We start from the raw sequence: 20,581 nt of genomic DNA, 5'->3' as shown, positions 1-20,581 counted from the left end.
AAACAATACTGTCGTCATGTGCTGGCTCGTACAGCACTGATTGTGTAGCGCTCGCCCAGAAGTGCTGACTCGGGTAAAAGTTAGTGTAGATACTGGCTGATAAGTTCCAGATAAAGTCCACTGTAACCCCCGCTACCACCCCACCACTTATATATGTGTCATGTGACATGGACCAAAAAGGGAACCTTATTTTAACGTACCTGACAACACAAAGAGTCAACGTCAGGAACATAGAACTGAACCCAGTAACGTAGGTAACTAAACACACAACCTTCCTGCCCAGAGAAGGGTCAGGTATAAACATTGGATCTAGTCCAGGTTTGAGGAGATTATAGAGAGCGTTCACAGGACGTATCAGAAAGATAATATCTATGATGGAGAGAAGCTGGAATAACCTGGTTACTAGAGTGGAACGTTGTAAAGTGTTGTAGATGAGGACGAGAGGGTTGAGGAGGAGGGCGAGTAGTGAGGATATGATGAGGAGGGAGCTGTAGGTGTAGGTCACTGTGGTGTTTACTAAGGAGGAGGAGGTGGTGTTTCCAAATATGGTCATGTGTGCTACCTGGTTTTAGAGCATACACTTGGTTAATTTGTATGTGCCTTAATTTTTGTGGAATATATCTTTGGCAGAAACTGATTTTGTAAAATGTTTTTCTGTAAACCCTAATATTTCGGGTCACGGATTCATCGATTGAAGTAATAAATTAAAAGAGCAGAAGCAACATGTACAAATGTAACAGGTCAGGTACTACGAACGTGACAAATGCAAATAACAGTCTCCTTATCTATCACATGCTGTGTAATACGATCACGTATTTTATAGCACATTTTATCCAACGTAAAAATAACGCTTAATTCATATTGTCCATTGTATTTTGAATTTAAAATGTTTGTAATCAAATGATGAGTTAGTAAATATATACAACGGCAAACTTGCATCAAATTACTAAGGGTTGACATTTAACAGGCAGATAGTAGTAAATATATTTTACTGTAGGTCACAGGGCAATAAAACTTATGAATAACATCTCAACTTTAATCTCAGTTTAGAAGCATGAAGTGAATAATTTCTATTGTTCGGTTTTTTGCAATTCCCAATTCATTTTTCTGAATTAAATCTCTTTTCCGTTGTATCGCCGTCTCCAGTCTCAATAAACCCACTTTACATCCTTACCAGCACACTTGAAATTTTCCTGTTTGAATGCAGGTAAAAGTGCAAATCTTGTCACCCTCACGTTCTCCTCCCCTACTCCTCCTCCCTCACTATTGGTCTCAGAGAACCAGCAGTGCCTCGATAGAAAGACCCCGTATTTACAGAGTTTCCTGCCTCTGAAGTTCCTGCCTTGTAAACCGAGTCCACGTCCATGGTTCCAGTTCTGAAGAAGTTTCTGATCATAGCTCTAATCCCGGTGGTACGTGTGCAGAATATAAGTGGGTTGTACGCAGCCAGGATACACTGTGCCATCACTGAGTCAAAGAAGGTCAAGTAGAAGAACTCGTAGGTCCAGTGATCGTCAGAATCAAAATCCCACTCAAAATCAAGTTGTTCAGTGACGATATTGGACAGCATGCATGTCACGAACCACAGAACGTTCCCCAGGTTTAGCAGCACTATCATCACAACACTTTTCCTCCTAATCTCCGGTATAGTCTGGCCGCTCTCCGATCTGAGGTGTATAACAGTAAGAAGCGAGAAGATAACTGAGAATCCTATCTTGATGTAGAAGGGAACCATGATGGTAAGATAAGTAGCTATCTCATTATTAGATTCTGTCCCTTCAGTGCTAATCATTCCCTGCATCACACTGAACCAGGCATCACTGTACACACAACTCATTATAAAGCCGACTGCAAAACTATACAGCACATCTACTGATATCGAGGTAATCACCACAGAGGCCACAAGGCTCTTGTTGCTCATTGCCCAGAACGGAGCCTTGATTTTAATGTACCGTACAATGCACATCATCAGGGTAGTAAACATGGAGGTGTACCCAACAGTGTAGCCTAGCAGAGCTTGGAATCTTTGGTAAACACTAGGATCAGGGTCGTAGAGGGGTTCCAGCTCCGGTTTAAGTAAGTTGTAAGCGGTGTTCATGGAGCGGAATGAGAAGAGGAAGTCCATTCCAGAGAGAAGGAGAAATAGCCCGGAGACGAGAGATAGTTTCTGTTTGTAGTTGTAGTAGAACACAATTGGGTTTAGAAGGAGGGAGATGGGGAAGGAGATTGCTAGTAGTGTACCGTATACATAGTTCATTGATAGGTCTAATGTTGTGCCGTTGTGACCAATCGTACTGCTCGTTAAGTTGCCCGTTCCAAATATGGTCATGTTTACTTTGGTATTATTGATGAGTAATTTGATATAATAGATTAACAGTCTAAATTTGAACGTTTAGAATGCAAAAATAAAGTACTTTCTTCACAAAAACGTAATTTAAGCAAATCATTATTATTTTTTATATAAGAAATAACAAAAAGATGTGATAATCGCCAAACTAAAGCAGTAATGATAGAGCTACAGAAAGTAGAATAAATCATTTTGGTGGTGAACATAACATAACAGCATTAGCAGAATCAGTTCTTATCGTTCATTTAAGAAGGAAATGCAAAAAAAACAGAGATTGCAAGTATACGAAAAAAGGAATGTTGCCAGCGTGGTATTTCATGTGACATACGATAAGAAATGAAATATGATGCCTTCAATTTCATGCCTTACTATGACGCAGAACAGTTGTCAGAGCGGTATCTTTATTAGTTTTACCGCCCATTTCCTCGTTTTTGATATGAAAGTTGAAAGGACTCACAGGTATTCATTTGAAAAGTATTGTAGGAATCTCAGCTGGGGTATGTGTGTAACCACTCACTTATAAGTCTGTCCACCCATAACATGTTCTTATTGTTCCAGTCGAGTAAAAAAGGTGATTCATCGATTTGAAGACAACGACCTGTCAGCAAATCGATTTGCCTGCCTTCAATTTTGTTTAAACATTCTTTCTTAGGATGTTGAGCCAAGATTTCAGAATGGACTCTGGAGGCATATCATTTATCTTCAATTCATTCCAAATAATTAAGCATCAAAGAGTTGTCATTAGTTAACTGGTAATTAGTAATGTAGTAGCCCTACATCTTTGGTGAAAGAGCACATTCTAAATTCCACAATACTGAATCGTCAATCTTATCGATTAAATTAACAATATCGGTTATTGATGATCAATGGATCATCGCAAATTCGTAATCTTCTATTGCCAGTTTCGGACACACATGCAGAATGTAGGTTATGTAACGCGCTAACGCAATTTTACGATAAGTTCGCGCTATAATTACTTGGTTGCTAAGCGATAGGTTTGTTCTGAAGCCGCGCATCAACAAACGTAAGTACGTCACAATTGATCGAAGTAAACTTCGATTAGAGTGCAGTAATTGCACGCAAATTCGTTTGTTACATTGATGGAGGGTCTCATTCTTGTTTGTGAAGCAGGTTGTAGCTTCGCTCTTCTTGATCTGTATTGTTTCAAATACTTACGAGAAATACTTCTTTATTTACAAAGTTTCCCAATAGGCTCCTCGCTCTGAATAGGTTTGTTTTACGAGATTCTAATTAGTGCACACTGCAATACCGACTGCCATGTAATACTCCACTTCGTATAATCTAGTGGGCTTCTGGCTAGTTTGCTATTTGCGGGGATGCTTGCTTGAGAACGTTAAACCTAAGCTTACTCTATTCCCTTGATAAAATTTTCCAATTTGACAGCAATTAGTGTACCTCTAGGTTCTAACTGCTTTAAAAACGGGCACTATATAATAAATCGTGTAGCCATGACTGACTCCAAGGGAAGTAAACTGCTCCGAGGGGACTGGGTTGAAGCTCAGGCAACCCAGCATTTAGACGAGGATATACCTGCTGGTCACACTACTTCTAAGAAAGTCAGCAAAGAAGGGCACAAGGGATTGCTGTCGCAGGAGACTGATTCTAAGGAGACGACGTCTTCTACCAAAGGTTATTGGTATCTCGTTTTGTATCGTGAAGCACTGTGTTAATCGCTGGCAATATCAAAAGGTTGGTTTTATTTTTATTCGCTGAGCTTTCAACTCTTTTAACTTTTTCTAAATGCTGAGCAGCTTTTTTTGGTATATACAAAGCAGTGATGTTACTTTTAATGCATGATGTAACTATTTTTCAGCAACTTGTTTCGAAGAACACTCATCGAAATCGGATCTTTGTTTTAAAACCGCCAAAATGCACGAAATTAGTTTAGTTCAGTGATCAGTCTATATAAAGTTTGGGGAAACTTTGGTCCAATCTTAAAAATACATGCTAATTGCTAGTTCATGTAAATTCAACTAAAATCCCCATTCAGCGGTGTACACAAAGTTGCCTCCCCACCCCCGTACCACTGGAATCAGACTTCACAACAAGAAAACGGAACTTCTCTTCCAAGTTCATGATCAGGTGAACTTCATCTGAAAACCTCGTTTTAATTAAAGTGTGATCGTATAAGAACTTTACCGGAATCGAATCTGTACAATCATGTACAAATCATAATATGTAACCAAATCACAGCTAATAATTGACACCGGGTACTGTGTTCAGGTTGTAGCAGAGGAGCAAGCTCACCTCAACAAGGCCCCAGATGCAACTGACTATACCACCACTAAACAGCACTACCAGAGCTTGTAAGTGAACTAAAGTTATCACACTGAGTTTATGTGCCCGAGTCGTAATCCACGAGTCAATTCCTTGAAAACGTTTTAAGCTTTAGTGATGAATGTAATTGAAAATAAAAAAGCACGCGTAATCTGATCTACCCCCCCCCCCCCCCCCCAGACATCCCGAGTATCCTGAGATAGAACACGAGGTGACCAGAAAGCACAATTTCCTGAACGACCAGCCTGCTACTTTCTGGCACGAACAGATCGCCGGCAAGGCTATGCCAGGTTCGCTAAATAGATATTATATATAGACTACCCTAATGGTTCGTGAAATTTAACCAGTTTACTAGTTCGTTCTTTTGTTACCGGTCCGGAAATAGGGTCAGTTGTACTAATATACAGGTGCAACAATTGTTAAAATCTTGAGAATTCGAGATTATTATTTTATTCGAGCTTAGTTTCGGTTGTTACATAACTTACACTGAAATACCCCTACAATCTATTATACAGCAATAAATAAATGATTCCGATAATAACAGAGCATAACTGTTCAGGTCTATCGGCTGTAGGTGACTCTGGAAATCCGTACCGGAAGAACGCCAAGTTCTCAACACCCCTTGATGACGTGAGAACACAGGTCACTTCCGGGTAACTTTTGGGTAACTTTCGACTTACTTTTGGGTAACTCTTGAGTTACTCTTGAGTTACTTTTGAGTTACTCTTGAGTTACTCTTGAGTTACTCTTGAGTTACTTTTGGGTTACTTTCGAGGTCCAACAGGTAACTTGTCGGTATGTTTGAGAGGTTCAGACTGAGGATTAGAATTGAAAGCAGAGCTGAGAGTTGTATAGTCGTAAGAAGTTTTAGGGAAGTTTTAGGCGTTCATCACATTTTAGGGTTTTACTTTATGATTTGAAATAATATAATTCTTATTCTAATTCGATTTTGCTTTGAAAGTTGAAACTTTAAAAGGGTTTTTGATTTTACTTTAATGAGATTTTTTGGAGTTTAATTAAAAGGACTTTTGATTTGTGAAGAAGCAAAGTTTGTTCCTTGCGAAATTTTTTTATAACTGAAACGCAACAATTTAAATTAAAAATGTTTTCCGTCTATATACATTAGAATTAGAATTTTGAACTTATCAAATCAGTCAGATTTAAGAAAAAGTATACCAAAAAGGTTATAATATAAGAATGAAGGTACGTAAGATAAATCACTTTTCTTTGTTAAAAGAAATAAAGTATGAAATTTAAGAGAAACATTGCGAGGGAAAATGTGATAAAAGTTAAATGAAGGACATAAGTTTATTATTTTGCATAACTCAGAAGTCAAGATAATTCATTTGTATTAGCGTCCTAAAATTATATTTGATCCCTGATAAGAAAATCTGAACAATAAATCAACAAACCCACCAACGAGAAAGAAAGACATAAAATACTTACTTTCTAAAACTAGATAAGCCCAGGTAAATAACGCAATTACGTGCTAGAGTATCATAAACAATAAATATCCACGGCAGTTCTTGTTATACTTATACTTATAGTCAGCTGTTCATTTCAAGCTAAATACCTAATTGGCGATGATTTGCCCGGTTTAAATCATCGCCAATTAATAAATTTTTGCTAATTGTTAGTACTAATTATAGTAACTTGGCCAGTCAGGGTGAATGTCAAAGTGACTTCCCCGGTCTTTGTTTGGGTTGATGAAGCTTGAAGTGTTGTTCGGCACCAAGGACCGTACGTCTCTTTTCTGAAATAAAAACTGTAAGCACTGTGTTTTTACAATGTGTGGTCATTTACATGGTCACAAAATTTGTACTTTATACGGCGTGAGCCTGCTTTTAGCTGAATTATTTCAGCTTTATAGTACAGAAAAAAACTTATGTCGTACAAAGATATCGCTTTTAAGCGCCCCCCTAAAACAATTCTTCTGAGCTCTTCTCAGACAGAACTAGAGTTTATAACATCGACTATAAATCCAGTTGTCCTGGAGATAGGGGGGGGGGGGGGGGAAGCCAAGGGGTATTTTTCGAGTACTTTGGGGTATTATGGGGGACTCTATTATGAGGGATTTCCAAAATCCACTAAGGCATTCCCCAAAATTACAACAAGAATTGCGCCCGTTGTTTTGTTGTGGCGGACACTAGATTTCCATTCACTTCAACTACAAGCTCTAGGGCCTAATCAGCTCACTTCATAATATGAACATTATGTTTTAAATAGGGAAACACTTGTGATTGAATTCAATTGCCGTATAACTTAATTTTTATCTGTAATTTAAGAAATTGTAAGCAAAAACATATGGTTACATAGAAATATACACGATTTTCAAATTCAATATGGAATTATATTAACTGGGCGGCGCTCGGTCTGTCACTCCGCCATATCTGCATCCTTATAAACAGTAAAGACTGGGGTCCCCAGGTGGTATGGAATATGATAATATACGCCATCACGGATCGGGAAATTGAGCGGCCATCCACAAAAGAAAAGCGGCCGCATTTCTTGTTACTGTTAACAGATTCCATTCTATGGTGTTATATACATATATAGGGAATGAGGCATAATTTCAAAGTCCTGAGACGATAGTTTGTTGAATTATTTGCCCGCACCTATTTACACTCTCGCGATTAGCAATTACAGCACTTTATACAAGATATATCGGCTTCCGAAGGAGATAAATTGTAAATTCTCAACTATCGAGCATTGCATAAGTGAATTCTTCATCAGATACTTTGCAGACGACACTCGTGTTTCGATTTCGATAACATGTGAACAAGACGTATCACTATCTGTCTTACAAAACAACTTGAATAGTGTCATAAAATGGTCTGAACGAAACAATATGGCACTACACAAAGACAAGTTTGAAGTTTGAGTATAATATGTGTCACAGACACAATCGACGCATTGTTACACGAGACGTGGTAGCCTGTGAGCGTGTTAAATCCTGGTGTTACACGAGACGTGGTAGCATGTGAGCGACTGAGCGTGTAGACCGCTCCTCTATCATTGTTAAGAGTGTCCGATCCGAAACCAAATCCTGGGTTACACGAGACGTGGTACTGGTAGCCTGTGAGCGATATATCGCTCCGCTATGATACAATAGTTTTAAAGGTAATGCGATCGATTAAATCCACCAGGACGCCAGTTAGATCCAATAAAATGAGCGTTGAATATTCAGTGTGGTTTTAACTTGTGAGATCCGTATACGAGCCACCAAATTGTTCAAAATTATCTGGTGTTCTAGGCTAATCCAAGAACTCGTGAGACCAGGAAATGTGTGCAACAAAAGGTTTGAAGGCAAGGAAGATTGCTGACCGCCCTCTTTACGTTTTCTACCCTTCTATGGGCCCCAGGGAATTAGCATAATAATGTCATAGCCTCGCCTACCCTAGCAGCGAGATCACTCGCGTTGCATTATTGAAAACGCCAACTTGGAGCTGTTGCTTTGACAAAAACTAGCTTTTCTAGATGGTGAAATTTGCAAGCTCTGGTCTATTTGCAAGCTTTTGGTTTGTTAACTCGACAGCCTGATGCCTGAGGACGTTGAAAATAGGCTTTACCCCACTCAGTATGATCATTTCACTGCCCAATTTAAGCTCTTAGTAGTCGGGTGCCGCGCGGACTTATCGCTCGGTCGATCGAGCGATAATCAGAAACCGAGTTATTTTGATTTAAAGTGCTGTAGTCGCAACACGCGACAGTGTAAAAATGGGTTTTAGCCTAATAACTCAGCAATCCGATGACTAATTACTTTGACATTGTGCTCTACCCAACTCAATGTGATCATTTAAAAATTTAAATTTCCAAGTTGAGCATTTAGCTTCTTCAGAAGCCGAGAAATCATATTATAAAGTGCTGTAATTGCTATTATCACGATAGTGCAAATAGGTGCAGCCTCATAACTAATGTCCTAATGTCACAGGACTTTGAAATTATGCTGTACACCCCTAAATGTGATAATGTTGGAAATCTTTATACCCAAGGGTGGCTTTTGACTCTAAAGATAACTAGATCTAGTTATCTTCAAACCAGTTTTATCAGGTAGTCGTCTCAAGGTGCCTCTAATTGAGCCCTCGTGTAGATTTGTGTGTTAACAGTTAACACAAAATGTGGTTTTTCTGTGGTTTTAAAAAATAATTTACTTATCTTCCTTTGCTAGGGATCATCTAAAGTTGAGTTGATGATGGAACAAATGATGCTGTATAAAAATCATTTTTCGTCACGTTCCAACCAGAAGCAAGAGGATAGGTCTCAAAGCAAGATCCCTATGCGCTTTAGGAATTTCCTGCTGATCTTGTTGGTGACCTTACTCTTGAGTGGGGTCGGGGCAAATAATCAAGGTATTTTATCGCTTAAAGTTACTTTAACGGGAAAAACTCCCTCTTTCTTTAGTCTACACACTGCACACGAGAAGCGATCAATCTTTAGAGACATTATTATTAATAGCAGGAACCCGTATAATATAACCCTAAACGGTGTCAAGACTCAAGATACTAAAATAATTATTACCTATTTAATTAGCGTTTTTGACACCACTTGGGGGTCCAAATTTTCGGCTCTAAAATCATTATTCCTTGGCCTATTTTTTATTTTTTCATACTGATTTGGAGGCCATTAAAGAATTTGACCCAGCCAAAAAAGTTTCAGTTGTATTACGGTATTTTACGTTTTTTTTTTTTTTTTGTATTTTACGGTTTTTGCAGAAAGTCGCGTTAAATTTGATGCCGTGGTGTCAGTAAAATGGCACAGATATATATATATATCGTCTCGCTTTATATATAGTAAGATAGAGACATTATATCTTTAAAATGTATCAGCAGACGTAAGTCATAATAATGCCTTTAATTATACATATATATCAGATAGCGCTTACTGTTGTATCTATATATTTTCAGGGCCAAGCTGTCAAAAGTTTAAATTTCCTGGCCAATGGGATATAACATTCCAAGAGTCAGGATTGGTAACCCTAAAGAATCTCGCCGGGGACCGTGCAGACGCTTCCGGAACAGTGGAAATGTCCCAAACTCCCTGGACGGGAACTGTTCACCACCCTGATGTGAACCAGAACTACAGGTTCTGGTTTTACCCCGACGAAGGTGCATTTTATTGGGACAAAGAAAAGGGCAAAGCTGCGAACATTTGGAGAGGAGGGCAACCTTTTGAATGTTCTTCCGATAAAATAGGTATTTCGTATTTTGATAATTTGAAATAAAAAGAAATAGTGTTACCCCTTTTGTTACGATTCAGACGACCCGACTGCCAATTATTTAGTTCCGGCAAACAGAATTCTTGCATATTAATAAGGAGTCGGGTTGCTGAGATCAAATGCCAATCATGCCTTATAAAGCTTATTACACAGGGATATTTAAGCCTTATAAAACATGATTATCATTTTTCACATCTAAAATAAAAAACGGACACGAACGATATCAGTGTGTTCAACTTCAATTGGCAATTTAATGACAATTATATGGACACGTTCATTTGAGTTTGAGGATATTGGTAAATATAAGTGACCCTATTAAAAGGCACAGTGTAGTTGAATTTGTCACACTATGAAATTACACAAACCCTTGATGGTTAGGATAATCGTCTCATCCTCTAGGCTAACTTTGTCACATAACGATATCTTAATCAGGTGATAAGATATCGCTTAAATACGGCCGGCACGGAAATGGTTACATTGTCACACTATAAACATGTGACGGAGTAAATATGGACCCCTTGCTGCCGTTTTTGACCAAATTTTTGAGTGTCCAGTTGATTGGATGGGTACATATGACCATTACCTACATATTTGACGACTTTTTTCGTTAGATGGTGCACTCAGGTTTACTCTGTCACACATTTAAGAAAATATGTGAAGAATGTTTAGGGCACCCTGATAAGCAATGCTGAGTAGTGTAGGTTTATTTGATGGCCTGGAAGTGCTAGGAATTGTTATTATATTGCATATAGTCGTAAGGAATTAAAACACAGAAGGCACAAACAAGTTTACTTTGTCACATAATCTTGATGATATCTGAACATGTGTGAAATTGAACAAATAATGATTTACCAGCTTAAACCCCTTATATTACGTACTATGGATCAAACAACACTGCTAGTACCATGCGCCAGTCACATAAATCATTATTGGGTGTAATATGTTAACAGTGTCACAATTAAACTACCGCAACATGGTCAAAAATAGGGTAATTTCGTCACAAACAAATTATTATAACTCTGTTAGCTCCTTGCTGGCAAAATAACTAGTTTATCGAAATTGTTTTGATGATAAAGTTACATAGTATTTTAATAGAGGTATAGTTCTTCAAAATAGGGACAAGACATGTTTACTTTGTCACATCAGTTATTATAAGAGTTAGGTAATCGTCATCACATTAACAGATCTTTTTCGTAGTTTGGATCGATTAATATAGGCAATAAAGCATCCTATGCCAATTTTAACACACTATCTTGATATTGTTGGGGCAGGGAAAGTTAATTTTGTCACATTTTCAGTGACTTTGACAAATTTAACCTAAAATTGTTAAACTTGAGCTCTGATGTTCTGGACAATATTCTACCAATCGTTTCTGAAAGAATGTTGAATTCTAATAGAGTTATAGATATCCAAAATAGGGGCAAGACATGTTTACTTTGTCACATCAGTTATTATTAGAGTTAGGTAATCGTCATCACATTAACATATATTCTTTTGTAGTTTGGATTGATTTATATAGGTAATAAAGCAGCTTATGCTAATTTTTACACACTATCTTGAAATTGTTGGGGCAGGAAAAGTTAATTTTGTCACATTTTTAGTGACTTTGACAAATTTAACCTAAAATTGTTAAACTTGAGCTCTGATGTTCTGGACAATATTCTACCAATTTTTTCTGAAAGAATGTTGAATTCTAATAGAGTTACAGAATATATAGATCTTCAAAATAGGGGCAAGAAATGTTTACTTTGTCACATCAGTTATTATAAGAGTTATTATAAGAGACTATTTCATTCTATAATCATTGTTTTTAACCTATTTACGATTTCGTATCATTTTTTGTGACAATGTAAACATCAACTGATCTTAACTTGCATCAACTGCATTGTCATCATATAAAGTTTTCCCGCCTTTCAAATCAAAATCAGATATAAATAATTCGCCCAAAATTTAAAATTCCATATATTGTGACAGAATTAACCTCATTTCCCAATAACCAAGTGCCTGTATTAGCTAACTATTCAAAACAACATATTTTAGGGCTATGATGGGTACATCAACCATCAAATAATGAGTTAAAAGGGTTTTGAGGACACCTCACAGTAGAATAGAGGTATGGTATTCTGACTGTGACAAAGTTACCCAAATATTGCCTTGTAACCGTTCGATCCGTGCCCTTTAACCAATGTTGTATCATAATTGTTAGATTGACCTAATCTACTATATTTCAGACCAAGGAATGATAATTAGACAACTACAGTTAACTAAGTCACACAAAATGTGACATTTGAAACATTATAGTGCTTAACAACAATAGATTTTCTTTCTGAGCAGTGCATATGGGAGTATGTGTTACGTGGCTAATGTTCAGAACTTCTGAACGTGCTAGGTTAATAGATGTCAAAATTAAGCCACTATTGTCGAAAACGCTATTATTTTTGTTTACCAATATCCTCAAACTCAAATGAACGTGTCCATATACTCAGATATAAATGCAGATATATAACCCTCGCAGCAGGATGAATTATTTTCCTGCTGGGTCACTAAAATTACCTGATCAAGATGCCACAGAGCTGCTGGTGTTCTGTCAGGTCCAAAATGAGGAGCGTAGCGTGGGGAGGTAGCAAACGGTTTACTTATCGGTACCATCAACTCACTGAAAAGTTAAATATTTTTGATGATAATAATAATTTTTATTAAAAAGTTGAATAGGTTCCAAAAATTGACTTTTTTAATTTGTTCTCATGGTCTGATGGTCTGTTATTATGATAAAATTGTAAATGAAACACCTCATTAACATGTTTACTAGTTTAACCATGTTGGTGGTTTTAATAGTTTGGCTTGTTGCGCATATTGTAAACTTTGGCAGCATATATCAGGGTACATAATAGCATGCAACATATAACTTTAAAAACATCTTTGTTAATCATATTAAAATGAGCAACTTTAACTTTAAAAACTTAAAGTAACAAACCTGGATACACAGTCAAAGAGAGCATCAATATCCTTATCAGTTTTTCCGTCTCTGTATCCAAGATCACGTGACCTATCCATGAGAGGTCCAAATCCTCCACGTGGGCTGGTGTTACTGGGCTCTTTACCTCCAGCCAGCAGATCAAGCACTTCTAATTCGTCTAGAAACTTCTCTGCAATCTGTTTTTCTGAGAAGGGCAGGTTTTTGTGGAACATCGGGGCGGTTGTTGAAAAATAATTGCTTTAAGTTTTTAATGTAATTCTTTATTGATGACCGTGAACAAACAAAATTGAAGTGAAGAATATTTTAACAGTTTATTCGATTTGATTTATTTTCACCAGATTTTGTTAAATAAAAACATCAATTCACCGTCAGTAAGTAAACTCTTATCTATGATTTACAATATAACGTGAATATAACTACACATGTGAAGCGCGCAGTGTATTACAATTTATTAACGCGACGAACGTACGTAACGCGCAACGCAGGTTTTTTCTATCACGACACCATACTTATATCATTATAAAAAGATTCGTCGTTCGCGCCTTACATTATAATAATTGTCTCTGTTGTTATTTAATTATCGGAAGATTGCGTATAAAAAACTGCATTTTTCCGCTGCTCATCTTTTAAATTATCCAGCTTGTGAATAACATAACTATTCAACTGTACACCAAGACCCCCTAGAGTTACTTAGGACCAAATATGAACTCTCACTGTAAAAATTTCAGATTACCTGCATCGTTAGCATTCTTTAGCCAGAGTTTTATAGCAGCTGCTGGACCTGGTCTGAACTTGCGTCCCGTTACCTGGTAACATGCAGTGGGTGCTCTAATTTATTACAATTCAAGTAATTGTGTCATGTATACTGATTCGTGAAAACTGTTAGAAATTGAGTTAGTGAACCAATATCAGGCTATGTTAGAGCCTTGAAGAGCGTAAAAGGTGGGAAATATAATAAAGCGCGCAAGGTCTAATAATTACTTAATCACTTCACTGATTACTTAAACTTGACTCAAATTATAATCATAATTCTTAAATTTTATTAAAATAATAAGAACTTACGGAGGTAAGAGTAAGTCTGTCAGCACACTCGATTAGATCTGATATCACAACTTTATCTGAAAGAAGAAGATAGTCGTCATGACAAAACTGTGACCGTTACCTTGGCAACAACTTATCTTCTAACACCTGTACTCACGTTACAAAATACGTGTTTGGAAGATGTTAACACGCCAAATGGTGTTTGATTCGTTGATAAGGGTAACCATATGGTACAACAATTATAAAGGAGCCTAAAAATATCAGATCGTTTCCAAAATATATAGGTAATATACATATTGATATATACGAGAACTGCAGTTTTACAGAACTCTAAATGCTTAATGAACACTCTTGCAGGTACCACCCGTATTCACACTCAGAATTGAGTTTCTTCATTTTCCGATACGAGATTGGGACGGGTTCTATAAACAAACAAACAAACATATACGAGAACTATGTTACATGAGAATGGATAAATATGAAAGTACAGTAAAAATGGTTAATGAACTCCTAGTTGAGATAACAGTAAAAGAGTAAACTAGTAGTGTTACTACTTGATAACGCTACAGTGTTGGTTTTTAGTTGGGTTATATTTAGCAATACTTCATGTAAAAAGACGTAGTATTTTCTTGGTGCTGATCATTGACAAGAAGATTGATGGTTACTTGTTTACACCATTTTACATTTTCAGTGGCTTGAATAACTAATGACTGGACAATTGAAACAGCCGAAATTTCAGATTTAAGTACAAATTAAAGAACAATATCATTGTAGGTAGAAAACGGAAAAGATTAATACTTGGATTTTGAAAATCATATTCCTTACAAAATCTTAATCACAAATATAACGACACAGTTTCTCTATCTCGGATTAGGTTGCAAAAGTTCGCAAACTTTGTGCCGCAAGTTAATTTTTTACCTAAAGCGACAACAAGAAATTCACAAAGAAAGCAGATAACGGATAATAACGGATAATAAAGGTTAGACTCTCGTACGTCTTTACAGTTACGATCGCAGTTACATGTTACACACTGTAGAGTATCCAGTCCAATCAGCTGCAAGTTTGCCCGTCGTGAAAAAACTTGAAGTGAGAAATAAACCTTTCTGTCACTGTTGCACCTTCAAAATCTCCTGTGGGTGTGCTTAACTTAGAAGACAAGTGTAAATATAATAATTCTGTAAAAATGTATGTAGTCAGTGCATCCCATAAAAACATAAATCTACTGAAACATTTAAAAACTTACCAAGAACGTCCCATGTCTGTTTCAGTTCCTCCACTAACTCCACGGAGACCGTCTTGTTGAAGAACTTTTCTCCTCGTAGCAGGTCCCAGCGGCTGAATGTTGTTCCGTTCCCCTGCTCACATTCACAGTCCTCTGTACTGTTGGTTTCTACCACTTCATCTTTCTCTTTTGGTTCAGGGGTGCAGCCTACATCGATCTCAGTGACATCTCCTGATTTCTCCCCAAGAAGCATGTCTTCCCATTTCAGATACCTACTTCGTCCATATTTCTCTTCTACTTCGGAACAGAGACCACCGTCCGTCATCTCTTTCACTTCAGCAGCACTCAGTTCTTTGTCAAACATGTTGACCTTGAACAGTTCACCACCAAAAGCATCATCAAATCCTCCTCCATATGTATCAAACTCATTGCCCAGTACAATATACCCGTCTAAACCAAGCTTCTTACCAGAGGGGGTTGTGCTTGATCTGAGAAGTAACCCATCATAGTACACACTAGCTGCTCTAGTAGTGAGACTCCACGTGTAGCACACATGTCTCCATGTTCCTAGCTGGTCAGTTACTTTGCTCCTTGTATCTACATAGGTGCTCAACGTGAGGAAATATCCGTTATCTGCTGAGGTAATCTCATTGGTATCACTAGATGTTCCGTAAGCAAACCAGCAAGCATCACCAGACTGTATCTTCTTTACCCATCCGCACAGCGAGTAAGATTCCTGTACTGGTTCCATTCTTGGCTTGAAGAGAACATAGTCCTGGTTTGACGCTCCAAACTTTAATCCCCTGTAGCGTCTTTCTACCAGTCTTTGTCCAGGCTAGTCGACAGATGAATCTGCAGCGAGGAGTAGTCCGAGTATAGCGAGAAGAGTTGAGAAGTACAACATGGTTAACAAAATGTTCGAATGTGAGGTCTCCTTCAAATACCCGGGTTTATAAACACACAATAATCACATTATCAGACGATAGTTATTGGGTTTTGAGTTTTGGGAGTAATACGCACAAAATTCCCGTCCTCGATAAGTTGCTATTTATTAGTAATACCAATAGCGGTGATCATGGTGTTCAGTCTGTTATGTGTTCCTCAGAACCAAGCATTTTTTCTATCTGATATGCGAACTATCTATGATATTCACAACTATTATTGAATTTATTCTGTTCGCGACTAACATAATGTCAAAACAACAAAGTGTTTTCCGATCTTCCTTGAACGGAACTTAAAACTTTATAATTATGGTGCAGACCTCCTAATAACAAGCAGAATTCAAAAGTCAAAACAGCCTCCCATTTTGGTTTTGACTCAGCGAGTAACAATAAAAATAAAATCCTCTCCGTTTAAAGTCAGCCGCCCCGACCACGATCTACTCCATCAAAGTTAACTTATAACATAAAGTAAGCTGTTCATTTCAGACAGCTACTTCTCGTGACTCAACAGATTTCGAAATATCGTAGTTTATTAATAATACAGTAAATTGGTATAGAAATATAGAAATATAGCCACGTTGTTTTCGATATACTAGAGAAAATTACTTAGTTGTAATATAGCAAAAAGACTCGGACTGATTAATTCACCTATATAGTCCCTCAATATACGTGTGACAAACAAAACACACGAATACATTACACAGGAATACATTACACAGGAATACATTACACAGGAATACATTACATAGGAATACATTACACAAGAATACATTACACAGGAATACATTACACTGGAATACATTATACTGGAATTCAGAGCACAAGAATGCAGAGCAAAAGAATGTAGAGCACAAGAAAACAGAATTTGAACACAAGAAAACACAGATCTGAGATACTTTGAAAATATCAGTACCTGTGACAGAGGCTTTCTGTAACCAGTCTTTTAAAATCGCTTTTTCCTTCTCTGGTAACTCCACTGGTTTCTTACTCTGTAGAATTACAACGTAAACACTCAACATAAGTGGGATGTGACGTCATGACACATGGAGTGTGACGTCATGACACGTGAAGAGTGACGTCATGACACGTGAAGAGTGACGTCATGACACGTGAAGAGTGACGTCACGTAGTTGTATACTCACAGATCTGGGTGTAGTCTCCTTAGGAGAAGCAAGGAGTTTCTCCGACTCGACTTTAGGAACTTCTTCTTTTGTGTATGGGGATTTTTTGGAAGCTGCCTTTGCTTCGTCTAACCTTTGGAGAGATGTACCGGGTCGACCTGTTAAAAACTCGATAATTAGTCAATAATTAGTCAATAAGTAATAAACAATTATTCAATATTGTTAAGTCAATGATGACTCACCATATGCTGTCATTAATTTTTAAAGCTTGTAATGATTTGTGATAGAAACTCATCAATAACTGAACATTAATTCTTTCATGGGGTTATTTAAAAAAATGTAATCGTATTTCCTCAGATTTAACGTGTTACCACGGTAACCACTCTCTGAGTTTCCATCAGGAATCGCTAATTACACTACTAAACTACTAAACTACCTAACAAGTTTTGTCTCTGAACCTTCTAGAACCAAACAATAACACCTTCTAATTCAATGTAACCTAGCTCCCCCGTCAACCCAATATTCAACATACTTCAACTCTTAGTTTACAATTACTGTTCACAGGTAATATAATCTCCAAACCCAGATACATGCATTAGAGTCACTTTGTTACTCAGCAACGGAGCATGTAAATAAATATTCGACCACTAAAATATTTCGTGTTGCCAGGGCAACGCATACGATATAAGACTAAGGTAATGTGAATATAATTGATAATTAACAATGACACGCGTGTCTGATAATGTAAATAAAAAACTTAATTAAGTTATAGTTAAGATAATAAAGTTATAGTTAAGTTGAGGGTTCACTATGGAGATTCAGTAACAAGAGCACAGCTGCTGTCTAATGTGCAGGTATCTATGGTAGTGGTACTAATGTAATATCACCAGTCTTAGCTTCTTATCATATATTGGACTCGTTCTGGAGAGGACAAGATTAGTATTTCCACTGCTCATCCGAGCGAATATATTGTAAATTGTGGGTAAGTTTAGAAAGGACAGCTACGAATGCTGTATTTTTTTTCTCTTTAAAATTTTTTAAAAAAAGAGAGGCTGGGCCTGGTTGGCCCACGAGAGGATAGCATATAGATGCTTTGCCTACCTCTGGGGTATGGCAGTCCTGTGGGAGGATGCCGGTGGAATCAAGATGTGAAATCAAGGATGATGGTAAGTGTTGTGGGGTGTGTCATAGATGAACGCTTAAAGGACCAGTTAACTGAAAAATTTGTAGTCTCCAATTTGGCTAAGATTTAAATCAGCTGTGACAAACTGGTAAAGAATCGTATCGCCGAAAGAACCAACTCTCTATCGTACGTGTAACGCGTGTTATTGCAATAATAAGCTGTGGCCTCGTGACGTCATAAAGTCCCTCAGTGCGCGCTTGCATAGCGTAATTTACATTACAAATGTTTATCATCGTCAATAAAACACATGTAACTCACTCAAATTTTAGAATTATGACTATTACCCTAGTTCTCCAAAATCCTTATAGTTTTGGCTATCATTCTAACTAAAGGAATAGCTGATTGGATGTACAGTGCTCACGTCATGATTTTAAACAGTGATATAGGTTCTTGAACAGTGGCGGGTGAATGTACGGTTAGAAAGTTTCTGCTATTACAACTTATGTCATATGTGATAATTTTGGATTGCTTTCATTGCTTAATTACACAAGCAGCTAGGGAGACTGTACCGATTATTTTTGTCCATGAAACTCTAACGAATTTAGAAAGGATCTAGATTTAAGTAGGAGTTTGTTCAATTCCGAGAGCAATTATATTTATAGCATATAGCGAAATTTATAACTTTAATCCGCATGTGTCAGCCAGTACAGGAGACAAGAAGTCTGGCTACTTTACGGCCGTTCCTCTGGGACCATTAGTAGAAGTAGCTTCTATCAGAACAGTGTCGTGGGAACAGAATTCCCGCCAAAATACCCGGTCTAGGGTCTACCAAACAGTAATACTGTTCGGAGTGTACGGTGTGCAGTGTGTTTTGAATTAGACTTACGGCTTACCTAGTTGTTATCCTAATTGCATTATCATCGGTACATAACATAAATAAACTACTGGTAAGTTTAAATACCAAGTGCAAACGTGTTCAGTCAATCGACCCACTGAACAATTATAGAATTTCCAAGACCCTATTCTCTGGCCATATATTACGGCACGATCAATTGTTAGATGGCTAAACGACCAACGTTATAATCTATACAATTCTAAAACTATGAGCTAGCACATTAATCTAAAAATACACTTTTAATATTACTCCTGATTTTTACATTTCACGTAAAACATAGTCGCCACAGGTTGATCATGGACACTAACAGCTTAATTTGAGATAAATGACTTATGAGTTTCTCTAAAGTTAACTCTTAAGTTGTGTACTCCAGTCATTTATTATGGACATTTATGGAAATGAACCTGCAAATGTTCAAATACTCACGAAACTTTGCACAGACCTTCCTGAAGGTATGAATAAACGATTTTCGTTTGGAGACATTTTTTTGACCGTGGAGAAAACCCAGGAAGGCCACGCCCATATTGACCCAATAACGTAACCGACCCCTTGCTTCTGAAGGTCGTAGAGGCTTCAAAATAGGCTTAAACGAAGCCGCATATGCATGTTTATATAGGAGTTATTGAGCAACACATGGCCTAAAATCCTTACTTTTCGAGAAATTCGCCAAAAACCATTTTGGGCGTGGTGCTGAGCCCATTTTCGATAGGATCGTGATAGAGTCTTTAGACAGGGTGCAAAAGAACCGCAATTAGCATATTAATATATGACTTACGAACAAACATATGCCTTCAAGTGCTTACTTTTTCAGTTATTGGCGAAAAACTGATTTTCGGTTCCAGAAATCATACAAAACTATGGGTATCTGGTAACTTGGGCTATGAAGGCCCTAAAGGTTTTTGAATGTGTGCAAATTGTGCAGAATGGCCATGTTTATATACAACTTATGAAGCAACATGTACCCTAAATTACTTACTTTTCGAGTTATTTGGAGGAAAAGATTGTATTATGTCCATTTTCTACCTGTAAAATACAGTCTCACGAGCTCTTCTGCGCGCGGGAGGGACTTTATGACGTCATCGCCAAAATAATACAAACGCTATTTACACGCGTTAGAGAGCAGTTAGAGATTTAGGAATTTCGACTCGTTGCTTAGTTTGCTATTTGTCACAATCTGTCAAAATATGAGGATAACTTTTTTTTCAGCTAACTGGTCCTTTAAGTGGTGGTTGAGTATGGAAGAGAGAGGCGAACTAAGACGGCGTTAAAGTAGTCGCTATGTTACACCAGTCTGGCACCATTAAGCGTAATTTAGTGTGGTTTGCAAAGTTGACGATGCTGTCTAACATACCGTCTCTATACTTGATAGTCATAGTCATACAGGTCTAATTTTTTAGGATG

The 20,581-nt window shown here is 37.4% G+C and overlaps 3 protein-coding genes across 3 annotated transcripts in view; 1 reads left to right on the top strand and 2 right to left on the bottom strand.

Annotated features, from left to right (window-relative positions):
* Positions 1 to 3,816: 3,816 nt before the first annotated feature.
* LOC134821352 (sperm-associated antigen 8-like) lies at positions 3,817 to 5,302 on the top strand. Its single transcript, XM_063832094.1, has 5 exons — positions 3,817 to 3,997; positions 4,359 to 4,450; positions 4,592 to 4,674; positions 4,826 to 4,935; positions 5,205 to 5,302. Exons 1-5 carry the CDS (start codon positions 3,817 to 3,819, stop codon positions 5,300 to 5,302), a joined length of 564 nt encoding a protein of 187 aa, XP_063688164.1.
* A 433-nt stretch (positions 5,303 to 5,735) lies between these two features.
* Positions 5,736 to 20,581, bottom strand: part of LOC134820604 (uncharacterized) — a 46,424-nt gene continuing 31,578 nt past the window's right edge. Inside the window, exons 6-12 of the mRNA XM_063831097.1 lie at positions 17,184 to 17,320; positions 16,955 to 17,030; positions 13,900 to 13,955; positions 13,571 to 13,643; positions 12,835 to 13,021; positions 12,414 to 12,516; positions 5,736 to 6,398 (exon numbers count right to left, since the gene is read on the bottom strand). Coding sequence (XP_063687167.1) covers positions 6,285 to 6,398; positions 12,414 to 12,516; positions 12,835 to 13,021; positions 13,571 to 13,643; positions 13,900 to 13,955; positions 16,955 to 17,030; positions 17,184 to 17,320 — 746 coding nt within the window. The 3' untranslated portion in view covers positions 5,736 to 6,284. The remainder of the gene's footprint in view (positions 6,399 to 12,413; positions 12,517 to 12,834; positions 13,022 to 13,570; positions 13,644 to 13,899; positions 13,956 to 16,954; positions 17,031 to 17,183; positions 17,321 to 20,581) is intronic.
* LOC134821167 (C-reactive protein 3.3-like) lies at positions 14,734 to 15,996 on the bottom strand. Its single transcript, XM_063831837.1, has 2 exons — positions 15,122 to 15,996; positions 14,734 to 15,008 (listed from the first exon to the last, which is right to left on the bottom strand). Exons 1-2 carry the CDS (start codon positions 15,849 to 15,851, stop codon positions 14,929 to 14,931), a joined length of 810 nt encoding a protein of 269 aa, XP_063687907.1. The 5' UTR covers positions 15,852 to 15,996; the 3' UTR covers positions 14,734 to 14,928.

Source organism: Bolinopsis microptera, chromosome 9 (genome assembly GCF_026151205.1).
Source record: "Bolinopsis microptera isolate Bmic1 chromosome 9, MBARI_Bmic_1.0, whole genome shotgun sequence".
NCBI lineage: Eukaryota > Metazoa > Ctenophora > Tentaculata > Lobata > Bolinopsidae > Bolinopsis > Bolinopsis microptera.
Note: the sequence above shows the minus strand (reverse complement) of the source record. Positions and strands in the feature narration are given on the sequence as shown.

Bases quoted from the DNA above. Each gene is read 5' to 3' on its own strand.
- LOC134821167 (XM_063831837.1), bottom strand. From the start codon at position 15,851: ATGGAACCAGTACAGGAATCTTACTCGCTGTGCGGATGGGTAAAGAAG. The intron at 15,009-15,121 runs GTAAGTTTTTAA...GCACACCCACAG, and splicing joins ACAGACATGGGACGTTCTTG to GAGATTTTGAAGGTGCAACA.
- LOC134821352 (XM_063832094.1), top strand. From the start codon at position 3,817: ATGACTGACTCCAAGGGAAGTAAACTGCTCCGAGGGGACTGGGTTGAA. The intron at 4,675-4,825 runs GTAAGTGAACTA...CCCCCCCCCCAG, and splicing joins AAACAGCACTACCAGAGCTT to ACATCCCGAGTATCCTGAGA. The intron at 4,936-5,204 runs GTTCGCTAAATA...ATAACTGTTCAG, and splicing joins CGCCGGCAAGGCTATGCCAG to GTCTATCGGCTGTAGGTGAC.